At 30.7% G+C, this 24592-nt stretch overlaps 1 protein-coding gene across 2 annotated transcripts; it reads left to right on the top strand.

The window, feature by feature from the left end:
* The first annotated feature begins 7391 nt into the window (after positions 1-7391).
* LOC105851228 (threonine--tRNA ligase, mitochondrial 1-like) lies at positions 7392-11196 on the top strand. 2 transcript variants are annotated; one of them, XM_073368477.1, is made up of 6 exons: positions 7392-7550; positions 8976-9168; positions 10239-10331; positions 10422-10636; positions 10752-10823; positions 10922-11196. In XM_073368477.1, the coding sequence occupies exons 2-5, from the start codon at positions 9151-9153 to the stop codon at positions 10753-10755; spliced, it is 330 nt and encodes a 109-aa protein (XP_073224578.1). In that variant the 5' UTR covers positions 7392-7550; positions 8976-9150; the 3' UTR covers positions 10756-10823; positions 10922-11196. The 2 variants fall into 2 exon arrangements, with proteins under 2 accessions (XP_073224578.1, XP_012567295.1); XM_012711841.3 differs by having other exon boundaries at positions 7392-9168.
* The last annotated feature ends 13396 nt before the right edge of the window (positions 11197-24592 follow it).

Here is a 24592-nt window from a genome sequence, read left to right as displayed (position 1 = left end):
ATCTTCACCCCAATCGATTGCCCAATCGATTGGCTCAGTTAAAATCCTCAGTTTTAGTTGTATGATTAATTGCTCATGAATCCATCCATGTCTTGTTCTATTATGTGTTAATTAGGAAATCGAGAACTGCATTTTACCTTCATTTTAATTGGCAACGTACTGTATGAACTTTTCGCATATTGAAAATCCTGTTAAGGTGCATGCTTAGTTGAAAAGTTGTTTTGAGCATTTAAAAACTTAATTGCTATGTGTTAACTGTTATTTTCTGGTTGGTGACCCTTTACAATTATTGTGGAAATCTGGGCTTTGCCCTCAGATGAGAGTCAGGACGGTCCTACCGGTTCGTACCCTACGGACGGGAATGGAGATGGGAACGCTTGACTGCAGTTACGTTAGGAGGATCTCACGGGGCGCGTGGAGATTACTCAGGGTGTATAGCTTTTTGGTAGGATGATCAGATTAGGATGATGTATAGGGACTAGGGGTCCTGCTTTTTGGTTTGGAGTATTTTTAGTTTGGAAAACTGTACTTTTACTAATATTATCAGTTTGACATCATCTTTGAATGGGTTCCATGTACCATTTGATGTTGTGTAAATGTTTTGGATTTATAATTGGAGAAACTTTCCGCTGCTTGTAAATTATAATGACTCAATCATTTATCCAAAGACATTTCTTTATTTATTCCTCTGTTTTAGTTTAATTACTTTTGAAAAAAAAAAATATACCCTCGCATTGAAAAACGGGGTGTTACATATCCATTAATTATTATAGTAGAAGTTTTGACTGGACTAAATCCTGTGATTTTTATTCTCTCAAGTTGAGAGAAATTTTCCATGTTAAAAATTATATTTGTTTCATATTTATATTTATGTCAATTATTATTGCTCTTGAAATTGTATTTTCTGTTTAAGTATTTATTTGCACATGTAGGAGAAAAATATTCCTCATTATTAAAATAATTATCTTTGGTTTTTTTCCAAAAAAAAAAAGTAGATAGTCATTAATATAAATTTTAATTTTCTGACTTAATCTACTCACTTAACAAATGATAAATTGATATTTTTGTTATTATGAAAACATCATTAAAGGGATTGTGGTTAAAAAACACTAATGCAATAACATTAACATATCTTTCTATGTATGCTATTATTTGTGTTAATATCTATTCTGTTAAATTATTGATCGATCTATTAAATTATTTAAATAACAAGATCTTCATATCAATTGCTTTATTTAAAAACAATAGTTTTCGCTAATCGAGCATTCTCGTCCATAAGGTGGTTAAAGGAGGTGGAGTACACACGCGTAATTTAAGCAAACATATATCATATGTATAAATTTTATCTTAAAATTAACAAAAAATTATTTAGTTATAATATTGACATGGCTCAATATCTTTTATAGAGAATAAGTTTTAAAATATCTCAATAACACACTAACTTTTTCATAAAAAATAGTTTATGTGAATAAAAAAATTTATATGTGTACAATTAAATTACACTATCATGCTATTCTAATTTGTTAAGTTAGTTTCTAAAATATATCTATAAGGCTAAATATGATTGTGTACATGTGTAAAAAATGTTTTAAATAATTATTTATATAATAAAATCCAATTTTAAATTAATGTAAATTTTAATTTCACTTAATAAATAATAGTTAATGTATCTTTTTTGTTCCTTGGTAAATTACTTGAGATAGATACGAAGTGTGGTGTTCAATTAATAAAAAGAAAACTAACACTTAAGGAGAGCCAATGATAAAAGGGGCAATATATATGACCAATTAGAATGGTAGTGGTGATCTAATATTTTCAAGAGTTATAATAAATGACTCTATGGAATTAGTATAAAACTTGTTTATTCTCTATATGTTACATACCAAAATTAAAACAAGTTATGAAAATGGTTTCCTTTTTGTTATCTTTACCAATGTTGTTCCTTGTTGCTCTTATACTTGTTCCACAAGGGCTTGCTGATTTTGACTTTGTACCTAAATATAACTCAAAAATATCGGTTGAAAAATCTTCAATTTTAAAACCTGAAAACTCGAAGACACTAAAATCTTCTATTATGTGGCCTATAATATCTCTTTAGTTCAATGACAATTTATTATCAATCTCTCAAAATATTCTTGAAATTTTTTCTCAATTTTGCTACTTCAGGAGCACATTTGAGTGACATAAAAATATATGTATTTTATCTCATTTAATTTCTTTTAAATTAACATTAAGATCAAAGATATCTTATATATTTCAATCACGGTCTAAATGTGTAGGTCTTCAAGAACTCCATCACATATTTTGCAACCCTACAAATACATTTGATATTAAATTATTAGTTTTTCAAGAACTATACCAAAATTCCCAACGATAACCAAGAAAAAGCATATTTAGAGCAATCCTCTAGGGATGCTTGAATATTAGTTCTTCAGAAAATATATCACAATGATCTTCATCAACAATTATCAAGAATCATTCATTCTTTGAACAATCCTTCACATACACTTTAATTTTAAGTTGTTTAACTCTTCTTGAACTATATCACATATGATCTTCATAAACAATGATAAAGAAATGTCAACGGAAAAGGCAAAACACTGTGGCTTATATTACTAGCATCCAATCATTTTACGTGTACATCAAGTTCCTTCAAACACATGATGCATCATGTCATTTTGTTGACAATAGTAAGATCAAATTTCATCCGCAAGGGGTCTTTTGTTGCAGCTGAGTATTAGAAAGAAAAAGAAAAATTCATACATCATTTTTGGATTCCTCTCATCGAAACTTTTAGGAAGCACTACTCATTCGTGTGTTATGTCGAAGTTGACACCAGACCCTACCGACCCTACAACTATTAAAACTCTTGTAATTCGTGTATTTGCGAAAGCGTCTATCACAAGTAAGGGGTGAAAGAATATTCAACTTTATGAGTATAATATAATGTGAGATAAATATGAATATCGTAATTCTCATAGATTCATACGGTCAAACTCTAAAGTAATAATTAATTAATATATAAATGGTAATATTAAGGACTAAAATATGATTTAGAAATAATTTGTGAAATGTTGTGTTAATTATTATTGTATGGACGATGAGTATTGAAGTGTTCTTGTCTATTCAAATAAAGTTATGAATTTACTTAAATGCAATATTTGCTATGAGTTATGACTTTACTTAAATGCAATAAAGTTATGACTTTACTTAAGCATAAGTTGGGAGGATTAGAAGACGTGACAAAGCGGATGCCTTCACACCATCAAAGTGGGTTAAAAAAACTCTTAATTATTATATTTTTATCTGTTATATGTTATTAAAACAAATTCTTGTACTCTATTACTGCCACATTAGAGTAATTTATTCTACTTGTACAAACATATCCTAACTCAACGTGTCCAAACATATTCATCTTAGCAAAAATTTGATGTGTGTGCCCTTTTAATAGAGACGACTCTTATGTGTTATGTTTCACTAACAGAGATTGGCGTCTCATTTTTCTCCACTCTATTTGAAAATCATGTTCCCCTATTCTAATCTATAATTTTTTTGTTAGATGCCCCACCCCTTTATGTGACAGAAAAATTCACCGCCCTAAATTTCCTTCCACCGTCCCTTGATGTCTCGCCTTCGATGTCCCTTTGCGGTCCGCCAAGGCCCCATGTTTCGTCTCGCCACTGAGTTGTATCTCACAATCATGTTTCGCGTATAACCGACTCTACTCCAATGATACACCAAAAGTTTATGTGTTCATATAATTGTGGGGCTCAGTGGTATAGGTTCATTGCAACAACATCATTATTTGTCCTTCTCTTTGTCCATGTATGATCTATATTGTAGCATTTCTTTCTAATATCCCTTTTTATGTTATATATTTCTTAATTTCCTTTCTAATCTCCCTTTTTATGTTACTGATACTTATAGTTCTTTTTAATTCACTCACACTTATTCTCTCAAATATTTTGTGCAAATAATAAAAGGTGAATGTGAATACAATTTTTGGTTAAGTCCCTCACCGTTACAATATACAAGTCGTTTCATTGACAAATCAATCTTAGTAGTCACAATGCCATTTCTTTTTTTCTTTTTTATTTATTTAGAAAAAGCCCTCTAATTATTACCGATTTCATTCTTGAATTATATTTATATCTTGATTATATCGATTTATATTATTTTTAATTTTCAAATATTCTTATTCATTTGTGTATTTTTTCCATCAAACAAAAATAGCTTTTAGCGAGAGGCATTGACAAAAATATATTCAAATAAAATATATAAATATTTTACTAACCTCTTAATTGAGCTGTTACAAAAAAAATATTATGAAACAATCAAATAAAACAAGGAACAATTAATAATGCCTCCAACTTAAAATAAAAGGGTGCTGTCAACCCTCCAAATACACACTTGAATATCTGAATTTCTTTTTCTATTATGTCACACATGAATCACTGAATTTCTTAAATCATTCTATCATGAGAAACAAAATCATTTTTTACTTTAATGCCCATTCCCACAATAAACTTTTGAAAAAAATAGCTAGGTTAAAGCAACATATGAAAATTGTGGTAAGCAGAGGAGGGGTGAAAAATTATGGGTCTTCAAGTCATGTTTGACAAACTTCGTATGATTTAAACTAATGGCTTTCGAAGCTCAAGAATGTGTCTGTCAACATTGTGTCAGTTCCAAAAAGCTAGATTTGGAAAGAAACAATTTATTCATTTAAGAAGACTCTCCACCTTCCCTCAATAAAATAAAATTTTGTTTTGGTAGACTTTGAGCTTTTGAAAAAGAAATATAGTTGGTGTTTTGAAAATTTATGTTGTTAACATTGTAGATGTATAACATGAGATAATAGCTCTAAAAGAAAGTTTTTATTTTGAACCTTTTTAGCTTTTTCAAAAAAAATGAAATATGTTAAAATGTTGTTTTTCTTTTGTTAATGTGATAGATCTACTTATGGTAGCAATGGATCTAAAATAAAATTTTGTTTTAGAACATTTTGAAGTTTTACAAATATGATAAATCCGTGACTTGTAATTGTAATAATAGATCTAAAGAAAAAATAAAATTTGGAACACTTTGGATTTTAGTTCAAAAAATTGAATTTATGTTAGAAATTTTGATCCTTATGTTTTTGTATTTTTTATGGTTAAAAAGGTTCTAAAAGTGTGTATTTAAATCTAAGGATGAAAGAAAATTTTGAAGAGAAATTTTTCCTTCACTAAACAAGGATGGCTGAACCCAAACATGAATTTTAAAGTTTAGGATTTCAAAAAATTTCATGTGTACAAAAAAAGTTTGTGATCTTGGTTTTAAAAAGGGATAGAAAACATATAGAGTTTTTGTTTAAAATGTTGAAAATTTAAGAATTTTGAAAATGTTACAAAAATATAATAATAATTATGACAAGTCTTTTTTTTTAAATGAAAAAAGAAAACAAGTTTGTTGAATTTATTAAAATTGAAAAAGATTTGAGTTTGAAGACTTTTGTGAAGGTTAATGTTTTGAATGAACTTTGCAATAAACCTTTTAGTGAATATGAGGATCATTGTTGGATTAAGCTTATATCTTAAATTTTTTAGTGTTGCTTTTAACTTAAGATGATTCTAATATAAGGTACGAGAGACTTTAGAGGGACGGACACTTGTGTTTTTGAACGATTGCAAGTTATAGGTTCCTTCTAATTTTATAGTTGCATATATGGACCTATTTGATTGACTGAAATTTGAATCTATGATAAATGTTGTTGGTGTGATTATGTATTTGTAATAGATAACATGCGTTTACTACAAGTTATAAATTTATTGATGAAAATATGTTACGGGTATGGTATGTGAAAATGTATTAGAAAATTATTAGTGTTTAATTAGTATTACAAGTAGAGTCTTCTAATAGTTGCATTTATATAGTAATTGTTATGAAAGAGTTAGAGTATGCTCATTCATTTAAAAGTTAGTGGTGACTGTGATGGGCCATTGGATGATATCGTGTCATTGGATGGTCCACCTTATCCATACAAGGATCATACGAATGGTAACTCTGATGATAGAAATGATGGTAACTCTGATGATAGAGACGTCGTTGGACTTCTCTGATCGTTATTTGCCAAGAGCTTGAGCATATGAATACATCTCAAGAAGGGCATCTTATACGAGGAGGTTGGTGATGACCAATAGCAGGGTCGGTGCAGTATTTCACATGGGGATCACACACGAGAGAATCAACTACCCAATACCTTCAGGTTTGGTACTCGAGGTTGATGGTGCATGGACGAATGCCAAGGATGCTTCAGTTGGAGGTGAGATGAAGGCTAAACTAGGAGTGGTGACTCACACTGCATTGGGAGTTTTGTTTAGACCGAGAGCTGGAAATAAGGGAAATAGATCGATACCAGAGATTGAGGAACTTGTAGGACCATCTAGATTGGTTGGGGATCAGGATTTCTTTGATAAACCATCAATACCTTGGTTGGTGTCACCCCGTGCAAGTTCTAGCTTCCTTTCCCAATGGACAATTCTCTACCGATTGTCTCGGATGTAGAGAGGTGTTTGGAGATTCTGGCTCCGTCGAAGCCATCTATCTTATGGGTGTACTTCAAATATGAGGAGATTGATCCCTTTATGATTGTTAAGGAGGAGGAGGTTACTTCTATAAGGGATACCATGAAGAGGAGACATGTGTTGTATGTGGAGGTCACCATTGTTATTGTAGTCATTAGTCTTATGATCAAATAGAAATTTGTGGAGGGTCGTAGTGCCTCTCTTTTGGTGGATGTACTTATATTGTTGTGGGATGACTGTATTTATGCCATACTTGGACAATTAACTTTTGTTGATGGGTCCATGTTCCGCTTTTTTAATATGATCGTGGGGTGATAGCATTCTTGGAGCAGCAATTATGCGTAGGTACTTGCCAAAAATACCTCATGAATATGAGCGATAATTTGTTAAGTCTCATAGCCTCGATGTATTTACTAGTGTTATAAAATTGGGTTTATTGTCTCAAATTACTCTTACCTACTGGCATGACTGGTATTTCCAATTATGATCCTTTGTGGTTTTAGTGTTGTGATGAGTTATTTTATTGAGTAGTTTTAAAAAACAATTAGATTCGCGTTGTAAAACATCGGGATGTTACAAATCTCAATAATTCATGTTCCTTACTAAAAAATTGTGCCAAACATTTTATTGTATATGAATTAATATACACTATAAAAAAATATATCTACTGTGACACTCAGATTTTTTGATGTTTTTTCATCTGTCACTAAAATTACTTGTAGCTACAATTTGAGTGTCACTATTTCTAAAAATATTATATTTTTTTATAAAAACATTAAATGTCATGAAAATACAACTACAGATTTGAACATGAGAAAACCCTACGAGAAAACCCTAAGAGAAACATTTTCTTTTTCTGTGAATTTTTTAAACTTTCTTCTCTCTATTATCTTCAACGAACCATAACCCCCAAAAACCTTAAATTCAATCTCGAACAACCATAAATTCATCTCTCTCGTTTCACTTCGCGATTTGCAATAGCAAGTAAGTTCTATTCTATTTCTAAATTATTTTAGTTTGCGATTTCAATTTTTATTTTGATATTCTTGCTTGTTAAGTGTAATTTTTTTGATGTTTGAGCTATAATCTTGCAAGACACTGAATCCAATGGCACATTCGTAGTTTGAGCTATAATCCACTGGTTTTTCCGCCATTCCACACCCACGTAATTCAATTCAATTCATGTCTATTTCTTCTTCTTCTTCTTCTTTTTGCTTAATCCAAGCTCGGAGATATTCTCGCCCTGCTCTATATCAATGGCGGTTAGGGTTTCGAGTTCATCCCCCAAAGCTTGATTCCCTCCCTCCTTCTACCTGTTCCTAAAACCCTAAATTGAACTCCAACTTCGAAGATTCAGTATCGCATCTTTGCCTTTTGCTTTTAAATTTTTAGTTGCTATTATGGGCGCGCCCGGTAAATCGCAAGCCAACGTTAATTCGATGCAGGCAAGTTTGCTTATTATGTAATTGAATCTTTTTTGGCTTTATCATTAATTCTAGTTAATGGGTTTTTATTTTATTTATTCCATGTGTTTATAGTTCGAGCTTCGATTTGATTTATTTGTTGAGTCGGTGATGGAGCTGGAGGCATTTGGAATAAATAATTGTTAGTTAGTTAGTTACCGTTTGTAAATTCAATTGAATACGGATTTTTCCTAGCTATCACTCGGTTCTTTATTTGGCTGGCATTTTATTTAGGAAGTGTTCAAATTGTAATCTTCACTTAACTTCAAATCATATGTTTGCACATCATTAAAAGAATATTGTTTTTGACAGGCAAATGTAAATTAATAGTTATGTTAGTTTTTGGTGTTTGAACTTTGGAACTTTTAGTTACAACTCTTTCTGTGTTCCTTAATTCACCAACTGAGTAGGATTTTCCTAGATTGTGTTTTGATAGTCAATTTTTTTTAATGATGCAAAAATGCATGATAGTAAATTAACATGATCAAACAAGAATTGAGCTAGTGGCGAAAAAGTTTCAGTAGTTTGCATGATGTCATTGGTTCAAATCTCATTGTCAATATTGTAGAAAAAAATTGATTTTGAGATTTGCTAAAGAGTGCCTTTGAAGTATTGGTTAAGGAAACAATAGTATAAAGTACTGCTATTAAACATGGTCAACACAAATACTTTCTTTAAATAATTATAAAATTTAATACCCTATTTATTATTTAATTAGGAACTTGATAGCAGAATCTAATTGATAATATCAAGGAGTTATACAATGGAAGTCAAAATTGAAACCTTCTAAAATTGAACTGAGGGGAGAATTCAGCTGTTGCCTTTACGGTTATTTATGTATGAGACAAGAGTCTAGTATTGTGGAACTGAATATGTCGAGATGATTGGATAACTTTGGATAAGCTCAAATTTGTTTGATCTGGTTATTAATTGTGTGATGTAGCAGCACCATAGCACATTGCACCTTGTGGCTGCTAGAAAGCTATGGTTGTGGAGCGTTTTAATATTGGATGCCCATTATTGGCACAAATATGTAAGTTGGACATAAGTGAATTCTCTGGAACATAGAGCTTATAAGAAGCCTCACTTTTTGCGATTTTTTCGGGATTTGCTGGATTCACATGATGTTTTTTTACAAGGTACCTATACTTTACCAAAAGCAAAATTATAAAGTAGATATATTACATACATGTGTATTTTTGCAAATGTGGTTCTATGTAGTTTATATTCTCGTGGTAACTTGAAAGACATGATGTTCTATGTAGTTTGAGGGAATATACGATTACTATATTTGGTTACTGAAAAGGTTCTATGATGATCTGCTCTCTATTTTTATTTTATTTAGATTTTATTGTTTTTTCCATCTACTTTAAATTGCTCATGTGGTTGTGCATGTGATTTTATAGTTTTGGCAAGAAATAGATAAAGCAGCTTATCTTTTGAGATGTCCCATCTGATTTTTCTTTTTTCTTTGACATGGGTGACATAAGACTCTGTTATCTGGCACCTGAGGTTGGATCCTATAATTTTGAACTATTTGATTATTTATATTTTCTGTCGTATTTGAATTGTTGGCTCAGTTAAGATGCTTTTGTGCTATTATTGAGTTAGAAGTTTCCTACTAGTTATATTGTGAATATTGTGAATTTATTGCATACAGTATTGCTGGTTTTTCTATTTATCTTTATTAATTGGTGTGAATTCTAGTATAAAGATGCAAGTGAAATGTGTACTAGGTAATCCTATGTCTAGAGGCTTAATTAAATTGTGAATTAAGCAAGTGGCATGATGACTTGATTAAACTAGGAATTATTGGATATTAAATTTTTGTTTTACATGTTTAAAAATAATACCGATATGGGCTTTAGGTTATACACTAAGGATAACAGAGAAATCTGTCATGCTCTTCGACAGCCACTTCCTAGAATTTTTTGGGAATATTTTACAATTTTGAACTTTATAGCAACATTATCGAACAAGTATTTTTTCTTTAGTTTGTTTAAAATTAAAAAATGCAACTAGTGATTCAAGACATAAATCCTTCTCGTGTGTCATTGTTTACATGTTTTCTTGCTGATCACTACTGTTCTTACAGAAAATGACATGGATTAATTATTAATTTTTCTAAAGGTGTGGTACAATTACAACACGAGGAGCATTTGTTAGCTTCAAATTATGTGCTTATATTCTGAATAAAACTCTGCTGCAGTTGAATGAAGGGGATGGTGCATTCTATGGACCGAAGATAGGCATTAGTGTATCTAATGCATTGAGTAGGAAATTTCAATGTGGAACTCTACAGGTATTCACTGTTTCACTTGACTTGCATATTCATATGATTCAGTTGTTAACTTCTTTTTACTGATAATTGGATAAATTTGGTTGCTTGCAGCTTGACTTCCAGCTTCTTGATAGTTTTAAGTTGGAATTCTCAACTGAGGATGAAGCCAAAATTGAGAGACCTGTTATGATACACATATCCATTCTAGGATCTGTTGAAAGCATGTTTGCCATACTTTTAGAGCACTACAAGGGCCCTTCTGGCTCATTCCTCGTCAAGCAATTTTGTGCCCTGTGTCCGAGAAATCACAAGCTTATGCTCTGCAGGTACATAACTCTGACTCCCTGCTTTATTCTGTTGTACACAGGAAGTTGTCATTCTGTATGAACAAGAAGTTGTATGAACAAATAATTGTATGAACAAGAAGTTGTCATTCTGTAGGTAGAAGAAGCTCGGTTAGCACAATACAATTACATCTTGGTTGTTGGAGAAGACGAAGCTAATACTGGACAGGTTCTTCCTATTAACTATTATGCCTGGATAAATATTGTGTGGCTTTTTTTAGTCTTTTTATACCCAATACGAAGTTAAGAGTTGTTTCATTGTTTCAGGTGAGTGTACAAGTCAGGGATAATGAAGATCATAGTGTTATTATGAGTATTGAGAACCTGCTCAAACACTTCAGAGATGAAGGTGCAGCTTTCCACCGATTATATCTGTTTACTTTGCTACTGGTCTAATGATATCCACTGTAGTACAACATAGAGACAATTTTCAGCTGATAATTTGCTTGTGAAAACCATTAAAACAAGTTTATTTACCCACTAATAACTTTATGTCACGGTACTGATATTTGTTAAGGAATAAAAAAAGAAAATAGTTTTTTTTTTTTGTCAAAAAATACTACTTTTTTAATTTTCAAGGTATTGAAGGCACAATTTTTAAAGTTATATTTCTTTTTTTTATTATTTAACAAGTGCTCTAAGAATACTTGTTATTATTTTCTTAATTTTATAGTCATACACATTTATACATTTGTGTGCATTATTTGCTTTTCAACTTGAGAGTATATCTGACGATGTGATAAGTAGACTTATATCAGTGTAAAATTACAATTAGTAGAGAGATAAAATAAAATAAATTTAATAAATAATAATTAGGTTTAGTGACAGACATACCGCAGGAATAGGTTTAATTTTTATTTATATTTTTCTAAGCTTTAGTGACAGATAATACTGTAGGAATAGATTAATTCTTTATTTATATTTATTTAGGTTTTAGTGACAGTCATTATTGTAGATAGAAATAAAAAACATGTAGTCACAATGCTCAGAACATGTAGTAACAATCCTAAAAGTGTAGCAGGACGCCCCCTTAAAGTTGACAATTAATTTGAGTGTCACTCAAAGTATTATTGACTTTTACCTACAGTTTTTAACTTTTAGTGACACATTTTGTGTGTCACGTTAAGTCAATTTTTTTGTAGTGATATATACCTCCAAATCATCCTTTATTTTGTTCCATTTATATTCTTTTATAGTCCTAAATAGACAAGCTTCCTAAGCTAATCTATCAATAACTATAATTCGCGATGCCATGCGTATACAAACATGTAACTTCTAATATATTTTATTCCTAAGTTTAAACAAAGAATTTTATATAGTTTGCATTCTAAAAATTTTATTTTCTTTATTATCTTCCATCATAGAAACTTAGAATTTTGGAATGTCGACATGCGTTTGTGAATTTTGTGGAGCTCTTCATTAGTACAAAGAAAAAACGGAAACGAGTGAACACCCTCAACATCCAAAGTTTTCTATGTGAGTCATGGAAGGTCCGGTGCATCTTGAGATCTCTATATATTCATAAGTTATCGGTATTTGATTAGTTATTCTGCAATTGAAATCAATTATGTCATATTACTCTTTTGAAATATTCATATCTCCATTTGGACCATCTTTCTTTTCTTTTTAGCTTCTTTCCTTGTTCAGTGATTTTTTCCCTTTTGAACTTCTAGTTCATCCTAGTTTGTATGAGGATACATATGACATAATAATATAATTCAATATATCACTTTCAACGGCTTATTTTCTCACTATAATATTGGAAATATTAATTCATCAAATGATAGTCAACAAGCTCGTTTGTAAATACATCTCCAATTACTTTTCTAAATATACTCTATTATAAATTGGGATTTTATATCAATATGTATTCTCAATATTCTTTTACGAATCATCTTATTGCATTATATTAGAGCAACTAGAACATACATAAAATATCCAAAAAATCTCTTAGATGGGTAATGTTAAGATATCAAACCATAATTGCATGTTAGAATGTTAACATATATCTAAAATATAGACATGTTCAAAATATATATTATATATATCTGATCATAGATAACTTTCATAATGAAAGTTTAATATCAATTCATATCTAACAAGAATAGTTTGAAAATTTAAGATAATTAAATATAAAATACTTTAAAAATATACCTCTACACTTAAATCACAAACATAATTTAGGAGATATATTTATATATAATCTCACGTGTATTTTTTTTTTATTTGACCATATAACATATATGACCATTGGTATTTCATACAAGTTAAAATATTGAGGTAGCATAAAAAGAGAAAGCTAGAACATAACTACAACATTTGTTATATAATCTATCAATGGTAATTTTATCACATTCATTTAAAATTCATCAATATCACATCAATGGTAAGTTTTTCACTTTCACTTATAGTTCATCAACACCACATCAGTGATAATCTCTAGCACACCAATTATCATAACTACAACATTTGTTATATAATCTATCATGTGGCCTATAAGTTCTCTTTAGTTCAATGAAATTTATTATCAATCTCTCAAAATATTCTTGAAAGTTTTTCTCAAATTTTCAACTTCAAGAGCATATTTGAGTGATATAAAAATGGCTAAATACTAGTCGTGGTCCCTTAAATTAATTTCAGTTAACGTTTTAGTTATTTATTTTTTTTTCCCGATTTAGTCCTTTATTTTAATTTTAAGTGACAATTTGATATTTTATGTTTTAAAATATCAACAATATTATCCTTATTTTTTGCAAAAATTCAAAAAATTCATAAAAAATTTCAAACAAAACTCATAAAACTAATTATCATCCTCAATATAATGTAATTTCATGAAATTCATAACTTAAATCTTTAAATAGACTCATGTTTTCGTCTCCAATAACATCAAATAAAGAATGAAAAATATGAGTTTATTTGAAGATTTGAGTTACAAATTTGATTAAATTTGTTTTATATTACAAAATATAATTAATTTTATGGATTTTGTTTGAAAATTTTGATGAATTTTTGAATTTTTGTAAAAAAAAAGGACAACATTGTTGGCATTTTAAAACATAAAAGATCAAATTGTCACTTAAAATGAAAATAAAGAACCAAATAGGGAAAAAAAGATAAAGGACTAAAACGTTAACTGAAATTAAGTTAAGGGATCACAAGTGGTATTTAGCATATAAAAATATATGCATTTTCTCTCATTTAATTTCTTTTAAATTAACATTAAGATCAAAATTATCTTATATATTTCAATAACGGTCTAAATGTGTAGTTCTTCAAGAACTCCAACATAAATCTTCATAAATGTTGACCAATGAAAATCACACATTTTACAACTCTACAAGAACACTTAATATTAAATTATTAGTTCTTCAAGATCTATACCAAAATTCTCAATGATAATCAAGAAAAGGAATATTTAGAGCAAAGCTCTAGGGATGCTTGAATATTAGTTCTTTAGGAACTATATCACAATGATCTTCATCAACATTCTTTGAACAATCTTTCAGGGATGCTTTGATTTTAAGTTGTTTATTCTTCACGAACTATATCACATATGATCTTCATAAACAATGATCAAGAAATATCATTATTTGAGCAATCCTTTAAGGATGCTTTTAATGTTAAATTATGATGGTAGACACCAGTTAATCCATTCAATAATGGTAGTTAAAGGAATATTAGTTATGTAAATATGAAAGTAAGGAATGTGAGTTATATAAATATGTAAATATGAAAAAGAATAGGTTCCGATGGTGGTAATAGATATCTAGCAAACTTGCTCAGTTTGATTTACAATTTTAGTAAGTTATTTCTACTGAGTTTGTTATTTTAATATACTGTCTGAGAAGTTTTATCTTCTCTGAAAATTACTTTGGAATACTCACTTTAGTATAAGGTTATAAGGTTGTTGTTATTGTTGATTGATGTTCCCTATTGTTATTAGGAAGACTATGGTGTACCCATTAGTTATTATAGTGAAAGGTTTGACTGGACTAGGTCATATGATTTTTATTCTCTCAATTTGAGAGGAGTTTTCCACGTTAAAAATTGTGTTTGTCTCATATTTAATATTATGTCAATTATTATTGCTTTTGGAATTGTATTTTTTGTTTAGCCGTTTATCTGCATATGTGGGGGAAAATATTCCGCATTATTAAAATAATTATCTCTAGTTTTACCAAACAAAGTAGTATCAAAACCTAGTTGATTTGATTTGTACATGTAAATGGAACGAGGAAAATAAAGGTCCGAATATTATTAAACTCAACTCTTCTAATTATACACTTTGGAAGACTCTCATGGAAGATATGTTATATAGTAAAGATTTGAATGATCCTATTGAGGGTAACACTGCTAAACCCACAGATAAATTTGATTTTGACTGGAATAAGATGAATAGGAAGGTAGTGGCATTGATCAGGCAATGGTTGGATTTGAGTGTATATCCACATGTTGAAACTGAAATAGATGCTAACAAGATGTGGGAAAAATTAAAAAAATTGTATGAATGAAAGAATGTGCAAAATAAAACATTCCATATTTGGAAGTTAGTAAATGAAATACAAAGATGGAGATTCAATGGTAGAGCATATGAGTATCTTTTAGAATAGTGAATCAGTTGACAATCGCATAAATAAAATTAGATGATGAATTGCAAGCGTTGTTATTGTTGAGTTCCTTGTCTGATAATTGAGAAGTCCTTGTTGTGACGTTGACCAATTCAACTCCAAGTGGAAAGTTAAAAATTTCAATAGTTAAAGAGAACATGTTGAATGAAGAAGCTCAAAAGAAAGGAACATGGTTTGATTGCTTATTCCTCAATGTCAGAAGCACTAATAACAAAGTCAAGAGGAAAAGTCAATTTAGAAACTTCCATACACGCGACAACTCTAAAAGTCGTAGCAAGTCAAGAAGCAAGTCGAGGACTAGAAAAGAAGTGATATGTTATCATTGTGGCAAAGTGGATCACATAAAAAGAAATTGAAGGAAAGAGATGAAGACAAATAGAAGAAAATTGATAAAGATACAACAACAGTTGCGTCTGTTAATAATTTTTACATTGTTATGATGATAATTCAATAAACCTTACATGTCTAGATTCAACTTGGATTATTGATTTAGGTCCCTCATATCATGTTATTCTTATGCGTGAGTTCTTCTCATCTTACAGTGTTGCTGATTTTGGCATGGTAAATATGGGAGATGAAGGAGTATGTAAAATTATCTGTATAGGAGATGTTTGGTTTGAAACTAGGATTGGTTGCAAGCTTCAATTGAAGAATATTAGACATGTTCCTGGTATTTGTATCAATTCGATTTCAGTGAAAGCCTTGGATATTGAGGGTTGTCACACTTACTTTAGTGGTGGTGGTATATGTAAAATCACCAAAGGGTCCCTAGTGGTTGTAAAGGAGAAAAGTTTCACTTCTCTATATAGGATGCCTATGAAGTTATGCAAGGAAGAAGTGAATGAAATTGAAGATGCCTCTTCTGATTTATGGCATATGCGCCTTGGTCACTTGAGTGAGAAAGGACTCAAAATACTTGCAAATTTTTTTTCTTCCTGTGAAAGGTATTTCCCTAAAAACTTGCACTCATTGTTTTGCTTGAAAACAACATATAATTTCTTTTTATAATATTGGTCCTCATAGGAGGCAAAATATTATTGATTTAGTTCATACTGATGTTTATATGATGGATAGAAAATCTCTTGGTGGTGCATCATAATGTTATACTTTTATTGGCGACAACTCTAGAAAAGTGTAGGCCTTTCATTTGAAATCTAAAAATTAGGTATTTTGAGTCTTCAAGCATTTTCATGCAAGTGTTGAAAGAGAAAATGGAAGGAAATTGAAATGTGTTCGATCAAATAACGGTGGTGAGTACAGAGGTCCGTTTGAAAAGTATTGTAGAGAACATATAATCAAGCTTGAGAAAATAGTTCCAAAGACACCTCAACATAATGGTGTTGCATAGAAGAATCATACTATTAATGACAAAATCATATGTATGCACTCTCTTGCAGAATTATCGAAATCCTTATGGGGTGAAGCAATGAAAATTGCAGTTGATTTGATCAATATTTCTCCTTCTATTCCACTTGATGGTGATGCTCCAAATAGAGTGTGGACATGGAGAGATGTCTTTTACCGTCATTTGAGAGTTTTTGACTACATAAGTTTTGTTGATGATCCAAGAGATGAGAGGTCAAAGCTTCGTAGTAAATCCAAACAATGTGTATTCGTCGATTATGGTGATGAAGAATTTGATTAGAGATTGTAGCATTTGGTTGACAAGAAAATTATCAGAAGTCGAGATGTGATATTTCTTGAAGCAATCTAGCCCCCAGATGTGAAGCAACCAATTTACAATCTCCCAAATGTCGCATCCATTTCTAAATAATAAATAATTATTACCATATTAATACCTGTTACATAATTGGTCCACCTTGTTACCAATGTTTTGTTTTGTACAATGTATGAATAAGTTCAGAGCATCATATATGTGGCATGGTAGATAAATTATGCCCTTTCTCAAAATTTATCAATAAATAGCTAATAATGGCCTATTGTGTTCAAAAGATTTATTATTATTATTAGACTTAATTGCAGTTTTAGTCTCCATATTTTAACTGAATCGCGAAAGTAGTCCCTCCATTTTATTTCTCCCTAGTTTAGTACCCAAACATAATTTTAGTCCAAAATTTGATGAAGTGAGACTTTTTAAAATCGCACCACACCATTTATGATCATAAATTTCATATATAATTGTTGCACCATGATATCTTGAAGCATTGTGTCACTTAAATAAACGGAAAAAAATAAAATTTCATCAAGTTTTGGACAAATATTCTATTTGGGGGACCAAAACTGGAGAGAAATAAAATGGGGGGACTACTTTCCCAATTCAGCTAAAATAGTGGTACCAAAACTGCAAGATGAGGAATCCTATGTTCCTTTATCTAAGGAAGACAACAAATAAGTAGTTCTGGAATACATAAGGATGTGTTAGTTTAATAAAGAGATCATTCATGTTTGCCTTCCTCTGCCAAAAGTTGCTTATGTTTTTTAGAAGAAGCGAAGAAGGTTTTCGAAGACATTCTGTGTAAAATGGTGAGGAAGAAGCAACAAACATCAATTAGTAGTAATGAACATCTTGAACCAGAGCTGTTCACTCTTCCTACCCAAATTACAAACTTAGTTGTCCATCCTTCTCATTTTGCACCTACTACTGCAATTGACTATGACTCCGACACCTTAGATTAGATGAATAAGGCATCATTAGTCGAACACTTTGCAAACCTCCAATGTAGAACCCATCCTCTCGCTCTCAAGACCACAACTACAAACCCAACTAAAAGTAATACTCCACAAAGACCTCCTAACTCTAACATTCAACAAACACTTACCTGTTAGAGCCAAGGTTGTTTTCCACTTTTAGTTTTGATGTCAATAAAAGAATTTTATGAGAACAATAAATTTGGATTAATGGCTATATTAAGAATGAAAAAATTGGAAGAAGATAATTAGTGGAGGGTATTAAAAGAAGCAATTAGAGGAAGCGACCGGATAAAGTCACTAGAGGAAGTGATTAGAGGATGAGATCAGAGGAACACAAGACATACGCGTCTGCCTCTGAAAGTAATATGTATCTAAATGTTACGAAGATTGCCTCTAATGTTTGGGTCTGATGTTCGGGTCTAAAGTTTGTGTCTAAAGACTAAGTTTGATAATTGGGTTTAAAGTTTGCCTCTAAATAATGGTTCTGAAATTGAGCCTGAAGGTTGCCTTAGAAGATTGAATTTAAGGTATGCCTCTGAAGCCCTTGCATGTCTCTGATGAGCACAAACTCAGCATGCCTAAAAATAGTGCATATTAAGGTATAATAACTTTGAAGATATTGTTCAAATCATAAATTCAAAGTTCACATTTCGTTGATAAAAATGATGCATCACGCTCCAAATACTACCTCTGATATGGATCTAATGTTGCACTAACTCTTAAGTCTTAACAAGTTGATTTGCCAAATGTCACTAATTCTAAGTCATGCGTATCTACCTCTGACTATCATTATTCAAGAAACACAACATCTCACTCCAATAAGAAAGTCAATGCCTCTTATGGAAAGCCAACGGCTGAAATTGAAATAATTAAGTATGAAAATAAGACTTAGCCGAATCAAAAACTTGTGAAGATACAAGAGCAACCTGAATCCATTATCTCACTCCAATAAGAAAGTCAATGCCTCTTATGGAAAGCCAACGGCTGAAATTGAAATAATTAAGTATGAAAATAAGACTTAGCCGAATCAAAAACTTGTGAAGATACAAGAGCAACCCGAATCCTTTCTTGCTCAAATCAAGCAAGAGTATGAAAGAATATTCGTGTTTTTGAAGAAAATCTAAAATAAAATTTGATTCAAATTTATAATTAATGAAAATATTTGACCAAGTTAAAAATAAGATATCGTCAAGATCATATCTACAAGAATGTATGAATTATTACAAGAAGATTTAATCAAGATTTATCTATAAGAAGATATTAATTAGTTACAAGAATATTTGATCAAGATTTACCTACAAGAAGATATGAATTATTGACAAGAAGATTTGATCAAGATTTATCACAAGAACATATAAATTATTTACAAGAAGATTTAATCGAGATTTATCTACTAGAAGATATGAATTATTTACAAGAAAAGATTATCAGAATCTACAAGATGATATGAATTATTTACAAGAATATATGATCTATAATTGTTTACAAGAAGAAACACTCATAAGAAGATACATTTATTATTTGCAAAGATATGATTCAATTTTTGCAAGGACAAAGGAGAAATCCTAACCTGTTATATAAATAGATACTCAAGGCTGAAGAAGAAAATAAGTGAACTCACAAGCACAAAAATTCCTAAGTCATTAGAGTTCATAAGGTTAAGGTCTAGAGAAACACTTGCTCAAAATAAATCTTTTCTAAGTGTTTTCTAGTGTAAGATTCATTGATACAATCAACTTTTTAGAAGCAAAGAAATTTGTTCCAAACTATTATAACCCAGTCTAATAGTGGCTTTCGTTTTCCTCAAGCAATTTGTAGGTTTTCATGTTGTGTTGTGAAGACTAGGCTTGTAGAGTCAAGGTGCTTGTGTTCCTCAAAAAGTTTATAGGTGTCATGTTTTTTTTTTTTTTTGAGATGATTAGCTTGTAGGTGTCATGTTCTTCTAAGTGAAGGAATTGGACGTAGCTACCTTGGTGGTGGTGAACCAAGATAAATTCTTATGCCACTTTAATTCTTCAATTTTTGTTTTACTTCTACCTATGATCACATACTCGATTCCTACTACTTTTATTCTAACTAAGTCACGAAACCCAAACCAGTTTTAAATAAATGAATAAAAAGAAACTAACTTAGTCAAACAAAATTCAACCCTCCTTTCATGTTTTCACCTTCAATTGGCATCAATAGCCCAATTTCAAATATTAGCACTTTACAATTTTTGACCAAAGATCTGAGGATTCAACAATGTCTGGATTTGGTGAAGAAGTTGTTGGAGCAAGCATCAACAGGCCACCATTGTTTAATGGTGAACAATTTGAGTTCTAGAAAAACAGGTTGATGAGTTTATTTATATCACAAGATGCTAAACTTGGGGACTTAGTGGAAGATGGCTACACTGCTCCAACAAATTCTAATGGTACTAAAATTTTAAAGAAAATGATGGATGTTGAATAGAAAAAGATGTACAATATGCATCACAAGTCCATAACCGTCATGATCAATGCAATCACGTTCAAGGAATTTGACAAGTTCACTGACAAAGAAACAAAAAAAAAAAAACATCTATGACAATTTGGTTTTGACCAAAGAAGTAAGCAAGTTAAAGAAGAAAAGGCTAACCTCCTAGTCAGAAAGTACGAGTTGTAAAAGATAGAAAAAGATGAAGACATTGAATTTTTCTTTCTTCCAGACTCTCGTCTCAAGATTAAAGGTACTTGAGAAGAGTTATAATATTGTTGATCATTTGAAGAAAATTCTTAGGAGTCTGCCAAGCAAGTGGAAACTTAAGATTACAACTATTCAAGAAGCTAAGGATCTCAATACTCTTAAAGTGAAAGAATTGATTAACTCCTTAAGATCACATGAAATTGAGATTGAAGCTGATAAGCCCAAGAAGAAGCCGTCATCTTTGACCTTGAAATCCAAGTAGAAGAAGGTTCTAAAGGAAACAACATAATCAAAGGATAATGACTCAGATGATTAGAATCTGGACTCAAAGGAAGATGAGTTGACTTTCATATCCAGAAAAATTTAGAAGATGTGGTACAAAAGAAAGAAACGGTTTCCTTAAAGATATTCCAGACAAAATAGTAGATGAAGAGATGAAAAATATAACAAGGAAAACATCATATGTTATGGATACGATGAACCTAAACATGTCAAGTTTGAATGTCTACATAATGAAAAGGGAAACATCGGAGGAAAGATTCCAGACCCAAGAAGAAGGTTCTGATGGCAACATGGCATGATTATGATGAATCTTCTGATGATGAAGAGCAAAAAGATTTGGCTCTGGTGGCTCATACCAACTCTGCCTCTAAATCCAACATAGACACTAAATCTGACTTTGAAAACGAATCAGTTGATGAAGAAATTGAGGTATTTTCTTACTTAACCTGATCCGATTTAATTACTATCATACATGATTTATTAAATAAAAACCACAAGTTGTCTCTAAAATTAAAAACACTTAGGAAAGTAAATGAAAACTTAACTAAAGAAATCAATGCTTTAATTATAGAAAGTGTTAAGGTTAAATATAATTCTTGAAAGGTACACTTGTTTCAAAACCTTAAGTAAAATTCACATGTAATTCTGATAAATATGAAGAAGCATTCCAAGACTTTCTAGCTAACAATATAGAAAGAAACAAGTATGATTTTATGATTTATGGATTTACTAAAAACAATAAAAGAAGGCTAGGATTTGAAGAAACGGTAATTGAACCTAAACTTATTCCCTCTAACATTTTGTGTATTGTTTTCTCGAAGAAAGGTCACTCTAAATTATCTTGTCTCAGGATAAATACAAAGAATGACAACAAACTAAGACCCAACTAAATTTGGGCACCTAAGATTCAAAATCTTCTATGTTGGAGACGTCCTTAGCAGGAAAGTAGAAAACCCAAATCATGGGGCAAGACTTAGTTTGTAATGGCACCTCTCCTTCTATTAAAGATGTTGTGTTTGTTAAAACTTTTAAACATAATTTATTAAGTATTAGTCAATTAAATGGTAATAATTATGATATTATATTCATTCAAAAAAACATGCAATATTATTGTTGGTGTTATGACCTCTATCCTTAGGAAGTTGTATACAACATTATTAACAAGATTATCTAATTCCTTCATAAGTGATGAACTTAATATCAAAACCAACTTGTTTAATATTAATTCCAAAGAGTTTATTCAAAATTAAGATTCAAGAACACATGCATTATCAAGATTAGGAGTATATGGATAGAGAAGTGTGCACCATAGATTTTTATACTGGTTCGACTATCAGTTTGATAGTCTACGTCCAGTCCTGGAATCACTTACCGATTCCAGCCTTTATTAGACATGATTTGAGTATGTTTACAGACTTTCCAGCACTTCACTGCCTATACATCTAACTCAACATCAATCTTCAACAACAACCAATCTATCCTTAAGAACTACTCGCCAAGCTCTAGCAAGATCAGATTGAGATCTCTTTTAGATGATCATACACACTCTAAAAGATGACCACCAGTTTCACAATACTGGATTTCCACACACTTTCTTTTTCAAAGATAATTCTTGCAAAAAGACTAAAAACACTTGATTCAATCACAATGAATTCTCACACTAAGTATTTGCCAATGATGTTTGTGAGTTATAACAGTTTTTCTCAAGGTGTATTTTTCAAAAAGTCAATGAGATTCTTTTTGTTCTTTCTAAGTATATCTGTTATATTTTAAAATTGTGATTGATTCAGTTTGTATAGTTTCAGAAAATTCTTCATATTCTATTAGTTCATCAAGGTCATCTGAACAACGTCCATTCTTATGTGCTTCTCCGCAAAAGTCACATCTAAGAGGCCGCATCAGAGGGATTTGAGGGTGATATTTTAAAAATGTATAGCTCAAGATTTGCCCCTTAATCATGCGACATATACCCGATATGAGATAAGTATCACACTCTTCATATAATTGTAGTAGAATATCATCATTATAATCTTCCATGCTCTACAGCGAATAATTATTTCAAACAAAGATGAGACAAACCACTAGACATGACATTAGAAAGTTCAACAAATAAAAAAAAATAAAAATTTTTATTGCAGAGCAAAAAATTTCAATTAAGTAAAGAAAATTAAATTCAATAGTGATATGGCAATCCCCGGCAACGGCGCCAAAAACTTGATAGTGTTTCAGCAAGTGTACTGAATCGTTGCAAGTAATAATAAAACGGTAGTACCGAGTGTCGAACTCAAGGATTGCATTTTACTGTCGAATTATATTTAATTACTGAAATTGAACAAAAAGATTCCGAATTGATTGAAATAATATTTGAAATTAGCAACAGTAATAAAATTGATCCTTTATAATGAGAAAAATGTCAGGGATGAGTTTCACTTCGAATCCAACCTTGGTGTCTAATTTGATCCTAGTTATTGAATTCCTCTATTGAATTATTACCGAATTCTCTTTATTATTCTTGCCCTAATGTCTTAGTGACAAAACCTTTAATTCCAATGTAACCCCTAATTCCTTAGTAGATTTAAGATTAGAATTAAGCATTACCGTATAGAAATTCTCTTGTAAATCATTGCTTTGCAACTAATTTAATTGGTTTCATGACCTGCACCTATGTCTAGACCTCAAATTCATGAATTTCTCATCTCAAGCATTCGTAAAGTCCACTTCCGTTTCAAAATACAAATCGTAGAACATTTCAATGTTGATCAAGAAATAAAAAGCATTAAGCACAAAGATGAGAAAAATAATTCAATAAACTCATTCATATAACTAGAAATCAAATCATAAAAATAAGGGTTTCATCTTGAGATTTTTTTTTCTTTTTTTTCTTTTTTTTCTTTCATTTTCTTTTTCTTCTTTTTATTTTTTTCTTTTTATTTTCTTTTTGTGAGAATCACCACCCCAAACTTAAAAAGTTGATATCCCATGAGCAACCCCAAACTTAGAATTTTATCAAGAAAAGAATATATTTTTTTTTTCTACCTAACTCCAAGTAAGGTGATTTAATTAAAGTCATGTGTTTTGCTTGTAATGTGGCTAGTAACCGAAATAAAAGGGCAAACCTCAAAGGGGCTAGCAAAGGGTAAAATTTTCATAGGGTAGTTAGAAAGGCTCAAACGACTAATAAAATTTCCTCAATGTATGCATAAATTACAAGTGATGCAAGTCAGAATTAGTGCAACTTGTAGAGGCTCAAAAGCTCACAACTCGGATAATAAGAGAGAGTATGAACAATCAAAATAAAGCCAACATGCTTCTGAAAAGTTAAAATTGTATTTTTGAAAAATTGATGGCATATTAGCCTTCTACAACCATTTAGTAATCAAGAATGCATGCATTAGGAAGGCTTGTCGACTTGAGCAATAACATAATCTAAGAAATGAAATTTAACTTGCGAAATCACAAACATAAATTTTAAGATTAAGTGCAAGTCAGTACGACTGTTTCATCATAGTACACATAAAACATTTAGTGAAAGAAAAAAAAAGAACATAAAGATAAGAAAGTCACAATACACTGACATTAAACAAAGAAATCGAGAAAACGGAAAGCGCTGTAATAGGTGCATAATAATGCATCTATTGTTTGCACCTTTTACAATACTTTTTCAAAAAGCAATGTAATACTAATAGGTGCATAATAATGCATCTATTGA

The sequence above is a fragment of the Cicer arietinum genome, chromosome 5, assembly GCF_000331145.2.
Source record: "Cicer arietinum cultivar CDC Frontier isolate Library 1 chromosome 5, Cicar.CDCFrontier_v2.0, whole genome shotgun sequence".
In the NCBI taxonomy this organism is placed as follows: Eukaryota; Viridiplantae; Streptophyta; class Magnoliopsida; order Fabales; family Fabaceae; genus Cicer; species Cicer arietinum.
Note: the sequence above shows the minus strand (reverse complement) of the source record. Positions and strands in the feature narration are given on the sequence as shown.

Bases quoted from the DNA above. Each gene is read 5' to 3' on its own strand.
- LOC105851228 (XM_073368477.1), top strand. The intron at 10,332-10,421 runs GTATTCACTGTT...GGTTGCTTGCAG, and splicing joins TTCAATGTGGAACTCTACAG to CTTGACTTCCAGCTTCTTGA.